The sequence below is a fragment of the Agelaius tricolor genome, unplaced genomic scaffold (assembly GCF_023055355.1).
Source record: "Agelaius tricolor isolate 1412-34295 unplaced genomic scaffold, bAgeTri1.0.p SCAF_30, whole genome shotgun sequence".
Lineage (NCBI taxonomy): Eukaryota > Metazoa > Chordata > Aves > Passeriformes > Icteridae > Agelaius > Agelaius tricolor.
Window position 1 is genome coordinate 6,435,977 of NW_027269290.1, and position 17,266 is coordinate 6,453,242.

Below are 17,266 nucleotides of genomic sequence, written 5' to 3' on the forward strand. Positions count from 1 at the left end.
GACCTCCAGGGTGTCCCAGGGTTTGGCCTTGCCATGCACAGTGGCTCTCAGCCCAGAGCTGCAGCAATGGCCCTTTCCAGGGCTGGGCACCTCCCCAGGGATTTCTTTGCATCCCCGTGGGGTCTCCAAGCCCTTCACAAAGGTAAGGTGATGCCTCTGCTCTGCCACCAAGGAAACTGAGGCAGAAGATGCAGCAATTTGCTTGTAGTGGGGAATCTTGTTCCTGGATATGCTGGGTTCAGGCAAACTCCTGGCACATCCAGGAGCTGTGGGAGCTCAGCTCACCAGCCCAGGGAGCACAGACTGCAGCTTCTGGGGGGCTCTGAAGAGCCTTTCACACAGGGGTGGGAGAAGGGGGGACCCCAGATCTGCGTCATCACCACACTCCAGCCAGCCCAGCTGTAATCCCCCCCGTTACCATGGAATTATCCCCTCTGGCTCGTGGGCTCCCGTCCTGCTGAGATTGTCACTTCTCAGAAGGTGGAGGTGAGGCCAGAGTGTCACCAGCACTGAGGTGCTGAGCAGGGTGAGGAGTGCCATGGCACAGCAGCCAGGCAGTGTCAGCAGAGCTGGGATGGAGGAGGGTGGAAAAGAGTTTGAGTGAGTGTGTGAGTGTGTGTGTGTAGCTTTGTCCTGTCCCTGCCTGAGCGATGGAGGCCTCACCAAAGCCCTGGGTGGCTGGTGAGTCACGCCAGGCTGGGAGCAGCCCTGGGCTGCCAGCTCCGCCGAACAATTGCTGCTCCCCGGGGCAATCCAGAGCCCAGCCCTGTGCCTCCATCCTCCGCTGCCTCACAGGTACCCCAGCAGCCCCCTCCAAGCTTTCTGCCAACCCAGAACAGGGCTTCCCCCTTCACAGAGGGGTTTGCAGTGCTGCTCTGGCTGTGCTGAGCGAGCTCACACCCAATGCCCGCCCTGGGCACCCACCCTGGGATGGTGGGTGGGTGAAATTCCAGGTGAAATTCCCAAAGGTGCAAAGCGGCCAGGAGGGGTTCGCAGTGCTGGAGGAGGCTGTGAGCACAGTGACTGTGCCCAGGGCACCACATTCATTCTCTGGAGAGCTCCATCCTCCCTGCTGCAGCTGCTTCTGCAGCTCCATCCCGCTGGCAGCAGCACCTGAGCCAAACCAATCCTCTTATCTCAGTGGTGACCCTGTTAAATCAATCCTCCCCGGGCTGCTTCTGCATCAGCCGCTGGAACAAAGGCTGGCATTGAACAAATGATTCCCTGGCCTTTCAGGAAGTTTCCCTTCCCTTGGGCACGGTGTCACCCGCCCTGTGTCCCTGTCCCCTGGCACGGCTGGGCAGCGCGAGGACCTGGCTGGAGGAATAATATCTGCAGAAATCCTTCCCCTGCCGTTAGGTTTTGTAATTGTGCTGGCGATTAATTTCATAAAATGGTCCCTTTTGTTCTCTTATTATGGGACATCATAAAAATAGCAGTGGCAAGACGAGCACAGAGCGATCCCAGCTCCCGGGCCCCGCGGCAAATGGTTGGATGGTTCAGTCATTCCTACCCCATGTGGTGCTTGCAAAGAGCAGGAGAACCTGGGATTTGCTCTTTCCAAGGAATTTCTTCAAGGCATTTTCATCTTGGGTTCCTTGAAGCCCAAATGCCTCATTTATCCAAGCAACCAGCCTTCTGAAAGGAATATTTTATTATCCTTTGTGAACAACTTAATGCACTTCAAACCATTGTTCTGGTGGTTAGGGTTGAAATTGAGGATTGATCTCACAGGGAAGCTGTCAAGCTGAAAATGCTTCATTTAAATTAGTGTCCCTTCTAGTCCTACCAGCAACAGCTGACTTTGATAATACTGAAATAATTAGCTCTTTTTTTTTTTTTCAATTGGATTTTTTTTTCCACTGATGCTGCCTGCCTCTGAGTGTGTGTTTTAATTATATGATGTGTCTCCCAAATTAGCCTGAGACACATCTCAGTGGCTGAGCAGTGGGTGACGGTCAGGGACTGACAGCACAGGGTCACCCGTGGCTCTGTGGCTCAGCAGCTTGGTGGCAGCGAGGGGGACAGGACCCCCCTGCCACCCCACTGGGGGACTGGGGCTGTGCTCCCCATCCCTGGGAGCTGCAGCCTGGCAGGACCTGTGTCCGGCTGCTCTTGCACAAGTGCTGCGACTCTGAATTCCTCCCTTTGGGAAATTGGACTCCTCCTCTCTGGAGCTGCCCAAGGTGGCCCCCAGGAGGCCCTGCCTGTCTGTGGGGCACACCAGCCCCATGTGTTCATCATTTCACGCCTCTGCGGCCTCGCTGCTGCTGTGTGAGAGCCAAGGGAGCTTCCCATGGGCTCTGCAGGGAGCTTTGTACCCACTGCCACTCCCAGGCCGTGGCATGGGGGACATCTGGGTGGTGTGACTCCCCCAGCCTTTTGCACAGGGGTCCCTCACCCCAGCATTTCTGTCCCCTTGCCATGCAGAGACGTGTGCTGTGAACAACGGGGGCTGTGACAGCAAGTGCCACGACGCGGCCACCGGCGTCCACTGCAGCTGCCCCATGGGCTTCATGCTCCAGCCTGACAGGAAGACCTGCAAAGGTAGGTGGGTGTGAGTGGGGCTGGGGGCTCACTGCTCACCCCTGGGTGCCCCAGGCCCCCGCTGTGTCCTCAGTGCCCTCAGAAAAGGCTCAGATTTAGCTCAGCCCGACATTGCCCCCAGTGCTCACTGGCTTGGTGTTTGCATCCATGGCGTGGGGACAGGAATCACCCCCTGCATGGGGACTGGGATGCCTTGCTGCAGGCACCATGCTTGGCCCCATGCCCCTGGGAAGCCCTTGTGGGACTAGAGGGTCCTGTCCCATCTCAGCCCACCCCAGTGCCTGAGCTGCCCCAGGGGAAGGGCTGGGTGTGCAGGGAATGCACGCCTGCTCTGGGGGAGTGAGATGCACAGGTCCCCCTTGGGACACTGCCCAACCAGGTCCCACATGGGGGAGAACACCCCGAGATGCTGCACATCCCACCAATGTCCCCATTCCCCCGTCCCTGCCAGGAGGGCAGCCCAGGCTGCTTTCCCTGCACCCCAAATTTCCCCCCCTCAGGGCTGGCCAGTGCCTGCATTGTGTCTTTTGGCAGCTCTCAGAACTTGACCCCAGCTGAAAGGAAAGCCTGTGCCACTGCTGGCTGCCTGTCTACCTGTTGACTGCTTCCAGAACCCCTTGTCCCTGGTATTTTATCAGAGCATCCACCCCTCTCCAGTTCTGCAGTTTCCAGCGATGTGCAATAACCCAGAGCCACGTCCCCTGTGTCTGGGGTTTTATTAGGGCTGCAGGCAGGTTTACAGCTTGCTCCCTCACAGTCATAAAAAGAAAGCCTCAGCCCCGGCGAGGCAGAGCTGCTGCCCCAGCACTGGGGGGTGGAGGGACAGGGCAGGCTGCTGCCTCCTCCTGGTCTCCTTCCATTTCACACGTTGTTTCCCGACAGTAAATTGTGTGATTAGTGGGAGAACAAACCACCTCAGCCACATTCCCCTGCCGACCATCAGAGCCCAAAGGGTTTCCTCCATTGTCCCTCGTGGTGGGGACAGCACCCAGAGGGGAGCCCTGGGCTCTCCTGGCCAAGCATCCCAGCCAGGGTGTGACCCTTGGGTGTCCCTTGTCCCCACCAGACATCGATGAGTGCCGGCTCAACAACGGCGGCTGCGACCACATCTGCAGGAACACGGTGGGCAGCTTCGAGTGCAGCTGCAAGAAGGGCTACAAGCTGCTCATAAACGAGAGGAACTGCCAAGGTGAGGGGCACTGAGTGCCCGGGCCCCTGCCCTGCCCCTCCCTGCACTCCCATGGCGCTGCTGCCCCGGCTGCTCATTCCTCTGCCCTTCCTGCGGACTGCACGCATCCTTCAGGGGATTCGTGCTGGATTCAGGCTCTGGTTTGGGGCTTAGCCCTTCAGTCTCAGAGCTGGGGACTTGTGGGCTCTTGCAGAGTTAAAGCCAGCAATCAGGCAGCTGCCAGGGCTCCCAGTTCTTGGAGGGCAGGAGTGGGGAGAAGATGCCTCCTGCTCACTCCAGAGGGAGCTGCCTGCTCCATGCTGCTTCTTCCACCTTTTTCTCCCCGTCCCAACATCTTTGTCCTCATCTCCCATAAGCCCAGGAGGTCAGTGCTGCCCCCGCAGCCCATGGCCGAGGTCAGCACGGCAGGTGTGCCTGAGCCCGAGCGCTGCCTCCTGAAAACACAGGCCCGGGGAAGGAGGGGGCTGGCAGGCTCCGGGGCTGCCACTGCTTTCATCTCCGTCCAGGTTCTGTGCTCGGGGAGTTTGACGTGAGCGCAGCAATTAACTTAATGAAGCCAATGAAATGATGCTCCAGCCCACCGGGCTGGGTTCACCTCCCAGCCGGGGCCTCCCTGCCCCAGCGAGGTGCCCGCGGGGCCGAGCAGACATTGCTGGCACCGTCCCCGAGGCAGGACCTGCCCGCACAGCATTCCTGATCCCTTCCTGGCATCCTCCCGATCCCTCCCTGCCCCGGACCGGCAGCAGCCGGGGGCTCCTGCAGCCTTCCCGTGCCAGGGACGGGATGCTGGCCCTGTTTGGCCCGTTTGAGGAGCAGAGGGGCTGCAGGAGCTTGTGGCAGGGGGATGCTGGCCCTGTTTGGCCCGTTTGGGGTGCAGAGGGGCTGCAGGAGCTTGTGGCAGGGGGATGCTGGTGCAGTGGGTGAGGAGGAGCTCCGGGGAAGGAGGGAGCCCAGGGCTCTGGAGCATGCTGGTGTTGGATCTCCGGAGCATCCTGAATGCCCAGAATTGTACTGAATGCCCGGAGCAATCTGGTTCTGGATCCTGGAGGGTACCAGGGCAGGGTCCCAGAGCATCCCAGCGCAGCCCTCAGCTTGCTGGAGCAGCTGGAGCAGGAAGGGGACAGTCCCACAGAGGAAACGGCCCCTCTGCCGTGCCAGCTCTCACCTCCTCCCCTTGCCCTTCCTCCAGACATCGACGAGTGCTCCTTTGACCGCACCTGCGACCACCTCTGCATCAACACCCCCGGCAGCTTCCAGTGCCTCTGCCACAAGGGCTACACCCTCTACGGACTCACCCACTGCGGAGGTAGGGCCAGCTGGACCCCGCTGGGGTCCCAGGGCTGGGGCAGGCCCGGGTGCGGCTGCCGTGGGACCCCTGGGGACCCTGCCCACACCCAGGGCCCGCGGGGACGGTCGGTTCCACGCACACGCCAGGCAGGGACGGGGCTCACAGCCAGACTCGCTGGTGTCTGCAACTTCAAACAGAGCGACAGGAACAATTTGCGACTTGTCTGCAGCGGGAGAGAGAGAGGGAGAAATCCCCGGCGTTTTTGGCAGGGAGCTGTGACGGGGTGGGAAGGGGAACATCAAAAGGGTTTGATTTAAATTTCACAAGGCAGATAGCTCCCAAGGGCGGGGGCGTGCTGCGCCCGGGAAGCGGGAGGTGGATGAAACACGCTCCGCAGGGGCTGCCGAGCGTGTTGCGGCAGCGGTGCCGGCGGCCCGGGAGCAGAGCCCGGGTGCTCCGGTGCTGGGTCAGCGACCCTCGGAATGTTTCTGAGCTACACGGTCAGCGTGAGCCCCCGGCGCTGTCTGGGGTGGCCCTGCAGCAAAGGAATCGATGGCTCCCATCAATGCCCCGAGTGAGGGCGAGCTGGGCAGGGAGGGCTCTGACAGGGGCAGCTCCATCCCTGAGCTGAAGCATCATTTCAGGCCGGGGGGACCCTGCTGAAGAGAGGGACCAGGGCTGAGCCCTTTGGGTTCAGTTTCTAAGTGAAAAATGTCGGCTCTGTCTGCTGTGCCACGAAGGGCTGGGCTCGGCCTGGATGGGTTGCACCCGTCCCTGCCTGGCCCTTGGGGACAGCAGGAGTCGAGCTGTCCCTTATCCCCATGGAGCTGGCACAGCTGTGGGGAGGTGGCACTGCTGGAAATGCCCCGAGGTGCAGATCCCCTGTCCCAGCTGGGCTTGGATTTATCCATCCAGAATCCCAGCCCTGAGAAATGCAATGATTCAGTGTCAGAGCCGAGGGGTCCCACTGTCCCTCAGCCACTGCCCCTCAGCCATTGTCCCTTCCTCTGTCCCCACAGACATCGATGAGTGCAGCATCAACAGGGGTGGCTGCAAATTCGGCTGCATCAACACTCCTGGCAGCTACCAGTGTACCTGTCCTGCTGGTTGCAAGCTGCACTGGAACAAGAAGGACTGTGTGGGTATGTCAGGCCAGGAGCCAGCAGGGCTGCTGGAGGAGCTGGGGGCTCTGGGACGCCAGGCTGGGGTCCCTGTGCCATGCTCTGGCACTGTCTCCTCCCCGGTGAATCCCCCATGAGCTGGAGGGCACTGGGGTCCCTCGTGGGTCTCTGAGCTGTGCCAGCCACGGGCATCCCTGATTGTCATCAGCAGCTGGTGCTTGTCCCTTGGAGCTGGTGAAGTGCCTGCCAGGTTCGGTGCCACCACGGGCCACCCTCACATGCAACAAGATGGGCAAGAAGGACAGCTGTGCCCTTTCCTGCACCTCCAAGGCCCGATTTCTGCCAGGTACTGGTACTAATGCCACCACCAGCATGAGCAGGGGGTCCCCATTTCCTGCATGGCCCAAACTGAGGGGAGAGGAGTGGCTCCACAGCCAGAGTGCAGTGGCTGGGGGAGAGAGGGAAGTTGTAGCTTAGGAGGGCTCATTGTTGGGTGCAGATCCACGGGCCAGGTCCCTGGTTCAGGATCTCTATGGCAGGGTGCAGGGCATCATCCCCCCACGGCACAGCCTGCCTGCATCACCCTGGCAGAGCCAACTCCCCTTTCTCCCTCACAGAGTCTGACAGCAGCTACACAGTGAGCTGTGGGACCCCCGTCCTGCGGCAGGGCCAGCACAGACCCACCAACAGCAGCCAGCAGTGCCTCGGTAAGGGGGCTCCTGGGGTGCCCACGGCTGCCACCAGCCTGCCTGGGCCATGCCAGCTTGCTGAGCACCCACCTGTTCTTTCAGAGACTGTGGCTGCCCCCGTCAAGCAGAAAGCCTCCTTCAAGATCAAGGATGCCAAGTGCCACCTGCACCCCCGGAGCAAGGGCAAGCAGGAGGAGGCCGGGAAGGCTGGGACACAAGGTGAGGTGTGATGGTGGGGAGGCGGCTGTGCCCCAGCAGGGAGGGGGTGCTGACCTGTCCCCCCCTGCAGGTGGCTCGGCACCGTGCTCTGACTGCCAGGTCACCTTCGTCAACCTCAAGTGTGACTCGTCCAAGAAGGGGAAGGGGCGCCGGGCTCGCAACTCCCCCAACAAAGAGGTGACACGGATCACGCTGGAGTTTGAGGCAGAGATCAAGCCTGAGGAGATCACAGGTGGGCACAGCGCTGGCCCGACCCATCTTGGGTCAGCACAGGTGGTGGGACCAGGGGCACGATACCATCCCCATGCAGCAAGGAGAGATAAACCAGTCCTCATCTTGCACTGGATTGGCACATGCTGGGTAGCACTTGCAGCTGAGCGTTTGGGGGATGGTTTTAATGCTCCTGGGCTTCCCTCTGCACCCCTCCCTTCTTACTGCATCCCTCCTGTCCCCCCATTCCCCTCTGCGCCACCCAGCCAGCTGCAACCTGCACTGCCTGCGACAGAGAGTGGAGAAGAAGCTGAAGTCGGCCATCAAAGCCCTGAAGAAATCCATCAACCAGGAGCGGTTCCTGCTGCGCTTCTCGGGGATGGAGTACGAGGTGGCCCGGAAGCTGAGCGTGGCCCCGGAGCGGCAGGAGAGCTGCGGGCCGGGCCAGCAGCGCCTGGCCAGCAAGTGTGGTAAGGAGGAGCGTGGCGGGGTGACGAGGGGACCCGGCGGTGACAGCCCCCACAGCATCACCGACGGCCCCCCCGGCTCTCAGTCAGCTGCTCGCAGGGAACCTATTACCACGGGCAGACGGAGCAGTGCGTGCCCTGTCCCCCCGGCACCTACCAGGAGAGGGAGGGGCAGCTCTCCTGTGACCTGTGTCCCCGCGGCGACACCTTCGGACCCATCGGAGCCACCAACATCACCGGCTGCACCGGTAAGGAGGGCACAGGTGGGGCTCGAGGCACACTCGGGGGATGTCCAGGGCTGCAGCCTCCACCATTAGCCAGCAGACAGGAGAGCCTTGAGCATCCCCAGGGCTCACAGAGATGTCTGGTTTGGGTGTTTATTATTTAGAGGGGACCCCAGGAAGGGCAGCACTTGCTCTGGGTGTACTGGTGGTGCTACAGCTGAGGGGGAAGAGGATCTGGGTATGGGGCAGGAGAGCGTGTGGGGTGCCAGGACTGAACAATGCCTTGCCTGCAGGTCAGTGTCCCCCTGGCCAGCACTCTGCTGATGGCTTCAAGCCCTGCCAGCCGTGTCCCCGTGGCTCCTACCAGCCCGAGGTGGGGCGGGCGCTCTGCTTCCCCTGTGGCGGGGGGCTGACCACCCGCCACGAGGGAGCCCTCTCCTTCCAGGACTGCGACACCAAAGGTAGGGCAGAGCTGGTCCCCAGCACGGGGCCACCCAGCAGGGCCGTGCCAGCAGCTGACACAGCCCCCTGTGCTCCCTGACCCCCCAGTGCAGTGCTCCCCTGGGCACTACTACAACACGAGCGTGCACCGCTGCATCCGCTGCGCCGTGGGCACCTACCAGCCCGACTTCCGGCAGAATTACTGCATCTCCTGCCCTGGCAACACCACCACCGACTTTGACGGCTCCACCTCGGTGTCCCAGTGCAAAAGTAGGCGAGCTGGGGGGGCAAAAGAAGGGGGGGGACAGGGGTGGGGTTCTCCTTCAAAAGTGTTTTAAAATCCTGTAGAGTTTGGGGTCATCTCTGGCAGGCATGGGGAGTTCTGCCTGACCGTGTCATCAGCTGATTAGTAGGAAGGATATAATTCTGATTCCTGCTGGCGATGATTAGGATGAGTATAGCGATTAGGAAGAATAGTAGATAGGTGAAAAATTTTGTAGTGTAGGGGTCTGAGGTTGTATATCATGTTGCAAATAGTAGGATAGATCATGATACGAATGGGGATAGTGCGATGGGGAAGAAGGTAAGGGAGTAGAAGTCTATTTTCAGGTTGATGGGGATTTTGATGTTTATAATGAACTTTCATTCCCAGAAGGAGGTGAGGCTTTCTGCTCCAGAGTGGATATAGATTGCTATTGGGATTAGGCTGATTAGGAAGGAAGTTTTGACTGTGTTTGTAATTGTGCTGGGAGTGTTTTTGAGGTTTTTGGATAGAAGAGGAAATAAGATGCGGGTGGAGGGGGTTGCTAGGGTTAAGAGTATGAATGTGTTTAGGACTAGTGAGAGGTCCACACTGCCCCTCTGGCCCAGCAAACCACCCCCTATGCCCTGGTGTGGTGTCCCTGCCTTGCAGACCGGCAGTGTGGAGGGGAGCTGGGGGAGTACACGGGCTACATCGAGTCCCCCAACTACCCGGGGAATTACCCTGCCAACATCGAGTGCACCTGGAACATCAACCCCCCGCCCAAGCGCAAGATCCTCATCGTGGTGCCCGAGATCTTCCTCCCCTCCGAGGATGAGTGCGGCGACGTCTTGGTCATGCGGAAAAACTGTAGGTAACCGAGCAGGCCACGGTGCTCAGGGGAGGAGCTGGGCAGGAAAAGGCTGGGTTTTGGCAGAGAGGGACAAAGGTGCATCCCCGGGCAGCAGGAGGGGAGTTTTGGGAATAGGGTGAGTGGGGAGACGAGCATCACCCTGCATCCAGGGGTCTTGCTGGATCGCAGGGGGATGTGCATGGGCTGGGCTGCACACCTGGGACTCAGCCTCCATTTTGGGGGTTAAAAGCCCCATTTGGTGCTTTCCACAGCAAGGAAGGAATAACGATCCCTAGTATGTAACATGAGGGTTAGGGGAGGCTCAGCCTTGCCCAGCACGGACAATTCCCATCCCTGATGCCACCCTTGACCCAGTAAGGTTGGGGGTAGCTCTGCTGATGGGCAAGCAGCATCCTGTGTCCCCTCGCTGTTCCCTGCAGCCTCCCCATCCTCCATCACCACCTACGAGACCTGCCAGACCTATGAGAGACCCATCGCCTTCACCGCCCGCTCCCGCAAGCTCTGGATCAACTTCAAAACCAGCGAAGCCAACAGTGCCCGGGGCTTCCAGATCCCCTACGTCACCTACGACGGTGAGCACGGGGAGATGCCATCCCAGCACCCTGGTGCTTCTCCCCCCACAGTTTGGGACCCAGTTCACCCCCAGTTCACACCTGTTGTGTGTTTGGGGGGAGTGAACTGAAGGATGGAGGTTCGGGGACAAGTGGCAGCTCATGCCCTGTGTGTTTTGGCAGAGGACTACGAGCAGCTGGTGGAGGACATCGTGCGGGATGGAAGGCTCTACGCCTCTGAGAACCACCAGGAGATCCTCAAGGTGAACCCCCAAGTCCATAACCCCCCAGGGCATCCTTCCTTTCAGGGATGCATCCTGCTCTCCTTGCATTTGGGGCTTCAGGGGAGCACGGGGGGGATGCTGAACCTCCCTCTGGCTCGGCTTCCCTGCAGGACAAGAAGCTCATCAAAGCTTTCTTCGACGTGCTGGCGCACCCCCAGAACTACTTCAAGTACACAGAGAAGCACAAGGAGATGCTGCCCCGCTCCTTCATCAAACTCCTGCGCTCCAAAGTCTCCAGCTTCCTCCGGCCTTACAAATAGCCCGCCGCGCCCCGCCGCCCCGGGCCGCCCCGCAGCCAAGGAAACCCTCTTCTCCCTTCCTTCTCCTTTCTGATTTTCCCTTCCTCCGCCTGGCTCCGGCAGGATCGCCACTGCTCGCCCCGCAGACGTCTCCCCACGATTTCCCCGCCGCTCCCTGCAGAGCTGCGCTCCCAGCCGGGGCTCGCTCCGGTCTCCTCCGGTGAAGCCGCTCCCCTCTTCCGAAGCAGAAGGTTTTAGGAAACGGAAGGTTTTAGTGGTCCTTTCGCTGTCCCGTGTGCTCCTCCCTTTGGTTTCCTTTACGCCAGGTCTGTCCCCGTTCCCTGGTGCCAGCAGCAGCCCAGGATAGTGAGGGGGGGGGTCCCTGCCGAGGAGCGCAGGAGGCGACGCCGCGTCCGCCGCAGCTCCCGGCGCCGCTTTGGGGGAAAAGAGCTGCCAAAGCCGCCTTGATGGAACAGGAAATGCAAAGGAGCGATGGCAAAGCCCACCAGCGCGGCACCGTGGTGGCTCTGGCCCGCTGGAGAGCCGCGCTGGTGCTGGGAGGGAAGCGCAGCCAAGCCACGTTCCCGGAGAACAATGTCTGGCTGCACGGGAGAAAACAGGGAGCAAAGGAGAAGGACTTTCAGCCGGGTTCGATTTTTTTTCTTCCCCCCCCCCCCCCCCTCCGCCACCCCCACCACACCCCAGACACTTGTGCCAAGAAACCAGACTTTGTTACAAGCTCTGCCAAAGAGTAACTCGGAAAAGCAAGCTTTGAGAAGAGCAGGAGTTAATGTTTGTGCACTAGGATATCCTCCTTTCTACCTTTTTCATATGTATTAAGTGCAATCATTTGAGTCTTCCTTATATTATTTAGAGGGAAGTTGTTTTTTGTTTTGTTTTGGTTTTTTGTTTTTTTTTTTTACTAGAAACGACAATATTTATAACTGCCTGAGAAACGAGAATGTGTGTTTGCAAGAAAACAAAAACCACCCACCCAGAGCAAGCCGGGCCCTGGGCTGCGCTGACCAGCACAATGGCATCTTCTGGCCTTTTCTGCCATGTTTGTCCCCGATAAAAGCCCCTCTCTGGGGGGAGATGGTGCCTCTTCTGCTCGGTGCAATGGGGGTGAGTTTTTGCAGGGAGTTGGAGGCGTCTTGGTTCATCCATGGGGGTGGAGTTGGTCCTGTCAGACGGATCTGCCACAGTTTGGGTGTTCCAGTCCCATTGCAAGGGGACTCAGCTCTGTCACCTGCTCGTTGCAAACTGATTTCCTTCCCTGCAGGGGCTCAGGGATGAGCCAGCGCCTGCTGAGGATGGGTCTGGGGGGCTGGGAGGAGAGGGGAGCTGGCCCTCCACTCAGCCCCCAGACCTCTCCCCCAGGTACAGCAATCCCCCCTCACAGACCTGGGGAGCTTTTGTGCTTCTGAGTCCCACCAGGCCTTTTTGGCCCCATCCCTGTGTGTTCTCACCCTGCAGGGATGCTGTGGGAGTCCCTCCCCGGGGAGTGGGGTGCAGATCCCAGGGAAGACCCATCCTGCCACCCCTTGTTTCACTGCATCTGCCTCCCCCAGACAGGCTCAGCTGTGGACAATGGCCAGGTGGACACCACTGGTGGCTTTGTCCCCCCAGCATCTTCATGTGGACAGAAGGACTCCCAGGGACAGGCAACTGCTACCACCCACCTCTCCTCTTCCTCCCCAAGCCTCCCTCCTTTTCCAGCCCTGCCACCAGTTCTCAGCTGTCATCCTCCCCACACCTTCATCCCCATCTTCATCCTCTCAAAGACCTGGAGCTGCCAGGACTAAACATGATTGACCAGCCTATAGCTCTGCCAGTGGCAGATCCCTTCCATCACTGTCCCCACTTGTCCCTCACTGTCCCTTTGCCCACACCTGAGCCCAGCCCTGCTTTTAACAAACCCATTATTTATTGCTCTGCACGTCCCACTGGGTCCATCTTTCCTGCAGCTGCTGGTCCCTGTTTTCCCTCCTTGATCCACACTGCTCCAGCACCCCAGGAGCCTCTCCCGGGCTCTGTGAGGGGCTGAGCACTGGCACAGGGGCTGAGGTTTGTCCCCAGGATGCGTCAGTTGGAAAAGTCTGTCCTGATTCATCCCAGCTGTGGATTTTCCCCTGCTGCCGCCGGCTCCCAGCCTGTTTGGAAGCTCCACATCTGTGGGCTGAGCTGTTTGTCACTTGGTCGCTGTCTGCAAGCAGCTGCTTTAAAGCACAAAAGCTGCTGGAGGGATCTGGAGGGGTTTTGTGGCTCTGGGACAGTGGTGCAGGCCAGTGACCTTTGAAAGGGTCCTTCACATTTAGAAGGAAAAAAAACCCAGCAAAAATAAAATCAGCCCAGGACTGACCAACCCAGCCCAGGACTGACCAACGCCTCGTGCCCGCCAGAGTTCATTAACTTTGATTAACTCTGGCTCATCTAATGTCAGGTTACAGGGCTGTCCTGGCTGTCACCCTTGTCACCACACCTGCCACCTCTGCTTCCCTGCTGTGGAAGGATGAGGTGCAGCACATCCTCCTGGAATGGTCAAAGGCTCCTGGTAATGGTGCTTCCCCCTTCTGCTTTCACCAAACAGCTCAAAAATGCCCCCAAAATCCCACAGGGCCCCTGGAGCCACCCACCCCCACCTCAGAATGGGTTTGAAAGGCTGAACCCACATCAGCCACCTTGGGGATCAAGGTTTTGAAGCAGTCAAGAAAAATTAGGGTTGTTGGGGTTTTGGTTGTTTTTTTTTTTTTCATGTTGGAGTATTTATATCTGCCTTTTGCAGCGGGCCAGGACTTGCCATCTCCAGCAGAAACGATTAAAGTGATGAGCAAGATGTAGTTCATGGTTATTTGCACTTGATTAAAAGAAAAAAAATTGTTATTTGAACTTTGTAAAAAGAAATGTTTGCATTTTGTATTGTCTTTTTTTAATTATTAAATGGAATTTCTTGGTGTTGTGTTGATCTTTCAAAAACTGGCTCTGATGCTTATTTGAAAGGTTTCTAACAGCAGGATCCAGAGCTATTTTCATTGTTTTGTTCCCTCAGATGCTGACAAGCTTTTCCAGGGCCCAAAGTTTTTATTCTCCCCCCAGAAGCTTAAATGCTGCACTTCCCTAAGCTCTCCAGTTCCTGCACAATGTATTTATTTATGCACATTACTTAATTTCATTTTTAGCCCCGAACATAGAGTCAGACAGACTGGCTCAGAGGGAAGAGGGGATGGCAAACACCCTCCATTTCAGCCCCGAGCCCCTTACTGGGCTGCAGCTCTGTCCTTCAGCACCCCTGGACTGACAGACAATGCTCAAGTCCTCAGGAGCTGCACCTGGGCAGGTGTGGGCAGGTGAGGGCACTTGTATTTAAACACTTCTGCTGCCCCTCCCAGAGCAGGGCTGGGCTCTGCACAGGATTCAGGTGAGCTCTGCGCCAGGTAAGGGTCCCCTCTGTGGGCACAACTGCTGAACCTGCACCTGCTGGGACACCTCTGCTCTGGGGAGAGTGGGGTGCTTCCCCTTCCCTCAATGCAGGGGGGATGAGTGAGGCTCCTTCCCTCAAAAGCTCCAATATCTCACTTGGAATTCACCTCTCTCTCAATTCAACATCTCTCTCAACTTACATCTTTATCTCTCAAATAACATCAAGGCCTCATCTGAGCCCTTCCCCAGGAGGAACTGAGCAGCTCCTTGGCAAACCCTCCCCGAGGAGCTCTGCAGGAACAGAAGCACACACAGCTGAGGGTGTCTGCAGGGTTTATTGCTGCCCCCAGCCCTTAGTAGAGGCGCTGGGGTTTCCCCATGGTGCTCTTGATGTACAGAGCCCGCACGTTCTGCCAGTTCTTCTTCAGCAGGGACACCAGGAAGTTGATGGCCAGGTGGATGTTGTAGACCAGCTCGTCCTCTGTCATCTTCACATGACCCACGGCCACAGCCAGACAGAGCACCTGGGGACAGACACAGGTACAGCTTTCACAGGCCAAGCAAAGAGCTGACCCACTCATCAGCGTGCTGGGCTGTCCCATGGCCTGGACATGCCCACACCAGCTTCACTTTCTGCCCCCAGCCCTCTCTGCACTGTGGCAGAGGCCAGGCCTCCTCTCTGAGCAGCCTGGAAGTCATTGCTCCCCACAGCCTGGAGGATTTATGAGTGAGCCAGCAGGCCAAGTGTCAGGACATCATTAACTCAGCTATCCTAAATGCTCAAGCATTTGCAAACCCTCACATCTGCTGTGTCCTCAGGATCTCCACAGAGCTGACCCCAATTCACTTGGACAGGGCCAAGTCCCAAATTCTCCCCCAGCAAAGCCCCACTCGTGCTCAGCCCCCCAGGGACACGCCTGGCCAGGTCCCACCCCATGAGCAGCACCCACATGCTGGGAGCAGCATTAATCACACTGGATTGTGCTCAGCACTGAAGCATCCAACCCTCTCCTCATCACTTGCTCCAAGATCCACCAACCACAGTTAAATTATTCCTCCTTTCTGGCTGGCCCTGGAACGCTCTGGGTACATTTCCCCTTGCTGGAGGAAAGCAGCCACAGCTCCAGGAACACTTGAGGGACACCTACAGCCCAACCCAGAGATGGCAGAGACACTGAACAACCCCCAGGCACACAACTGAAGCCAGGCTTTACCTTCTTCATCTGAAACTTGATGGTGGATTTGACCTCATCCACCTTGGCCACCAGATTCTCGTTGTGGGTGAGCAGGGAAGGGAATTTCCCAGCTTTGTTCAGGCCCGGGCCCAGGATTCGAGGGATTTGCTTGATCAAGGACTCGGAAGCCAGGAAGGCATCGTACTTCTTAGCTGCAAGGACACAAGCAGGGAGCTCAGCATGGACCCTGCTCCCACCCCAAGCTCCCAGGAGGGACTCAGCTGAGATCAGCAACTCCTCCATGCAGATAAATCCAGCATTCCCTGGGTCCCACCAGAATTGGAGCTGGTTTTGTCAAAGATCTTTGAGGAATGCCTGTCACAGCAGCCAGGCCCCAGCCCCACTCAACACAGTGACCCAAATCCTGTTTCCTGAAGGAACTGTCCTTTGCTGAGCCCCAGAGGGCACTGAGCTCCAAGCTCTGCTGCAGCCTGTGCACACCAGAATGAACGAGACAGAGGATCCATCCAGGAGAAGCTTAGCCAACAATCACCTAACAGCTCACAGTTCCACGGCCCATTATCAACTGAGGGGCAAGTCCCATGTACCAGAGGGACTCTGGAGTTCTCAGGAAAGGAAGGATTTTCTCTCTCTGACCAAGAGAAAATGAGTGCATTTCCTTCTGTTCACACAAGAGCTGCAGGACTAAAGCACACTCTTGCCTCTGGTATTTCCTGGCTTTTGCTGCCCTCCAGCTCCCCAACCAGGAAAGTGAGGGACATAGCAAAGGGTGAAACTTGACAGAGACGTTTTCTGTGTCTCTCTTCCTTGGAGAACCAGCCCCATTCCTGCAGTACTGATCTGTCAGACCTGCACTGGAAACAGCCTGGTGGCTTTTCTGAATAATTTTTGGGCAGATTTTGGTACTGGGGCTGACTCTGCTCAGCTTTTCAGCTCTGCAACTAACCAAGACATGGAAATTTGAGCATAGAGAAAAACCTTATGGACCCTCACCCAGCTTCTTCACCAGCTTCTTGTTTTTGTTGAGCTTCTTCAGAGCTTCTATGTCCATGTGAGGGATGTCAACTGCTTTGGCCTCATCGCAGTGCTGCTGGTCCCCCAGCAGGCACACCGAGAATTTGGGCCGTGGCGTCGACTTCAACCTGGGGAAGGACGGAAAGAAGGAAGGTCCGAGTCAGTGATGGGCAGCGCCACCCGCGTGTGCACGGAGCCAGCACGGAGACACCTTACCGCAGCACGGGGCATCCTGCACGGCCGCTCACCTGCCGTCCCGGGCAGGCCGGTGGGGACAGCCCGGGGGCTGCCGCACCTCCCCTCATGTTTTAAGACCCAGGGTGAGGGTCCGTCCAGCCGCCCCCACCGGGCCGGGCCGCGCTGGACTCCCCAAGCGGTTCGGCACCGCTGCGGCCCCGAGCGGGACCGGGCAGGGCCGAAGGCTGGGTAGGAGCGAGAGGATGGCGAACCTGACGGTACCGGAGAAGCGCTTGTCCTTCTGCGGGTCATAGTTCTTGAGGCTGATCTGCAGCTCCACCGTCTCCACGAACCTGCGGGAGGCACCGGGTGAGGCCTGGCCGGGCACGGACGGGGGAAGGCCGAGGCCGGGGGTGACGCGTCCGTGTCGGCGGCTCTTACTTGCGCTTCTTGGCACGGCTGCCGTGCAGCACCTCCTTCACCGCCTCGTACAGGGTGTCCCGGGACACTTTGCTGCTGCGGGGGGAAACGGCAACGCGCGCTCAGAGCCGGCCCCGCCCGGGACGCGGCCCCGAGCCCGCCCCGGTCCCTGCGCGTTCCCGCCGCCATCGACCCCGAGGATCGCGCCTCGCCGGCCAACCGGGCGGCCCCACGGCCCCCACCGGGCACGGATGGCGGAGGATGGAGCGGAGCAGACTCGGGGCTGCACCCACCTCATGGCTGCGGCTGCTCGGATCGAAGGGGCGGAAGTGGCTCCGCCGCGCTATAAATAGTGGCGAGATCTCGCGAGACTGGAGCGAGTGGCGCGCCCCTATATTGGGAGCGGCGCCCCAGGGCCACCATGCACCCGCATCTCCTTCCTTGTTAAATAAAAA

General features: G+C 58.7%; 2 protein-coding genes across 3 annotated transcripts in view; one reads left to right on the forward strand and one right to left on the reverse strand.

The window, feature by feature from the left end:
• The window catches only part of SCUBE3 (signal peptide, CUB domain and EGF like domain containing 3), a 31,802-nt gene extending 18,123 nt beyond the window's left edge, over positions 1-13,679 (forward strand). Inside the window, exons 8-23 of the mRNA XM_071449910.1 lie at positions 2,431-2,547; positions 3,614-3,736; positions 4,926-5,042; positions 6,044-6,166; positions 6,354-6,491; positions 6,763-6,852; positions 6,937-7,053; positions 7,124-7,285; positions 7,530-7,733; positions 7,817-7,978; positions 8,248-8,415; positions 8,504-8,665; positions 9,309-9,506; positions 9,930-10,082; positions 10,245-10,324; positions 10,456-13,679. Coding sequence (XP_071306011.1) covers positions 2,431-2,547; positions 3,614-3,736; positions 4,926-5,042; positions 6,044-6,166; positions 6,354-6,491; positions 6,763-6,852; positions 6,937-7,053; positions 7,124-7,285; positions 7,530-7,733; positions 7,817-7,978; positions 8,248-8,415; positions 8,504-8,665; positions 9,309-9,506; positions 9,930-10,082; positions 10,245-10,324; positions 10,456-10,605 — 2,264 coding nt within the window. The 3' untranslated portion in view covers positions 10,606-13,679. The remainder of the gene's footprint in view (positions 1-2,430; positions 2,548-3,613; positions 3,737-4,925; positions 5,043-6,043; positions 6,167-6,353; positions 6,492-6,762; positions 6,853-6,936; positions 7,054-7,123; positions 7,286-7,529; positions 7,734-7,816; positions 7,979-8,247; positions 8,416-8,503; positions 8,666-9,308; positions 9,507-9,929; positions 10,083-10,244; positions 10,325-10,455) is intronic.
• A 641-nt stretch (positions 13,680-14,320) lies between these two features.
• RPL10A (ribosomal protein L10a) lies at positions 14,321-17,186 on the reverse strand. Of its 2 annotated transcripts, XM_071449917.1 has the most exons (6): positions 17,105-17,186; positions 16,833-16,907; positions 16,664-16,744; positions 16,194-16,342; positions 15,219-15,391; positions 14,321-14,528 (listed from the first exon to the last, which is right to left on the reverse strand). In XM_071449917.1, exons 1-6 carry the CDS (start codon positions 17,107-17,109, stop codon positions 14,358-14,360), a joined length of 654 nt encoding a protein of 217 aa, XP_071306018.1. In that variant the 5' UTR covers positions 17,110-17,186; the 3' UTR covers positions 14,321-14,357. The 2 variants fall into 2 exon arrangements, with proteins under 2 accessions (XP_071306018.1, XP_071306019.1); XM_071449918.1 differs by lacking the exons at positions 16,664-16,744; positions 16,833-16,907; positions 17,105-17,186 and adding an exon at positions 16,431-16,652.
• Positions 17,187-17,266: the final 80 nt, after the last annotated feature.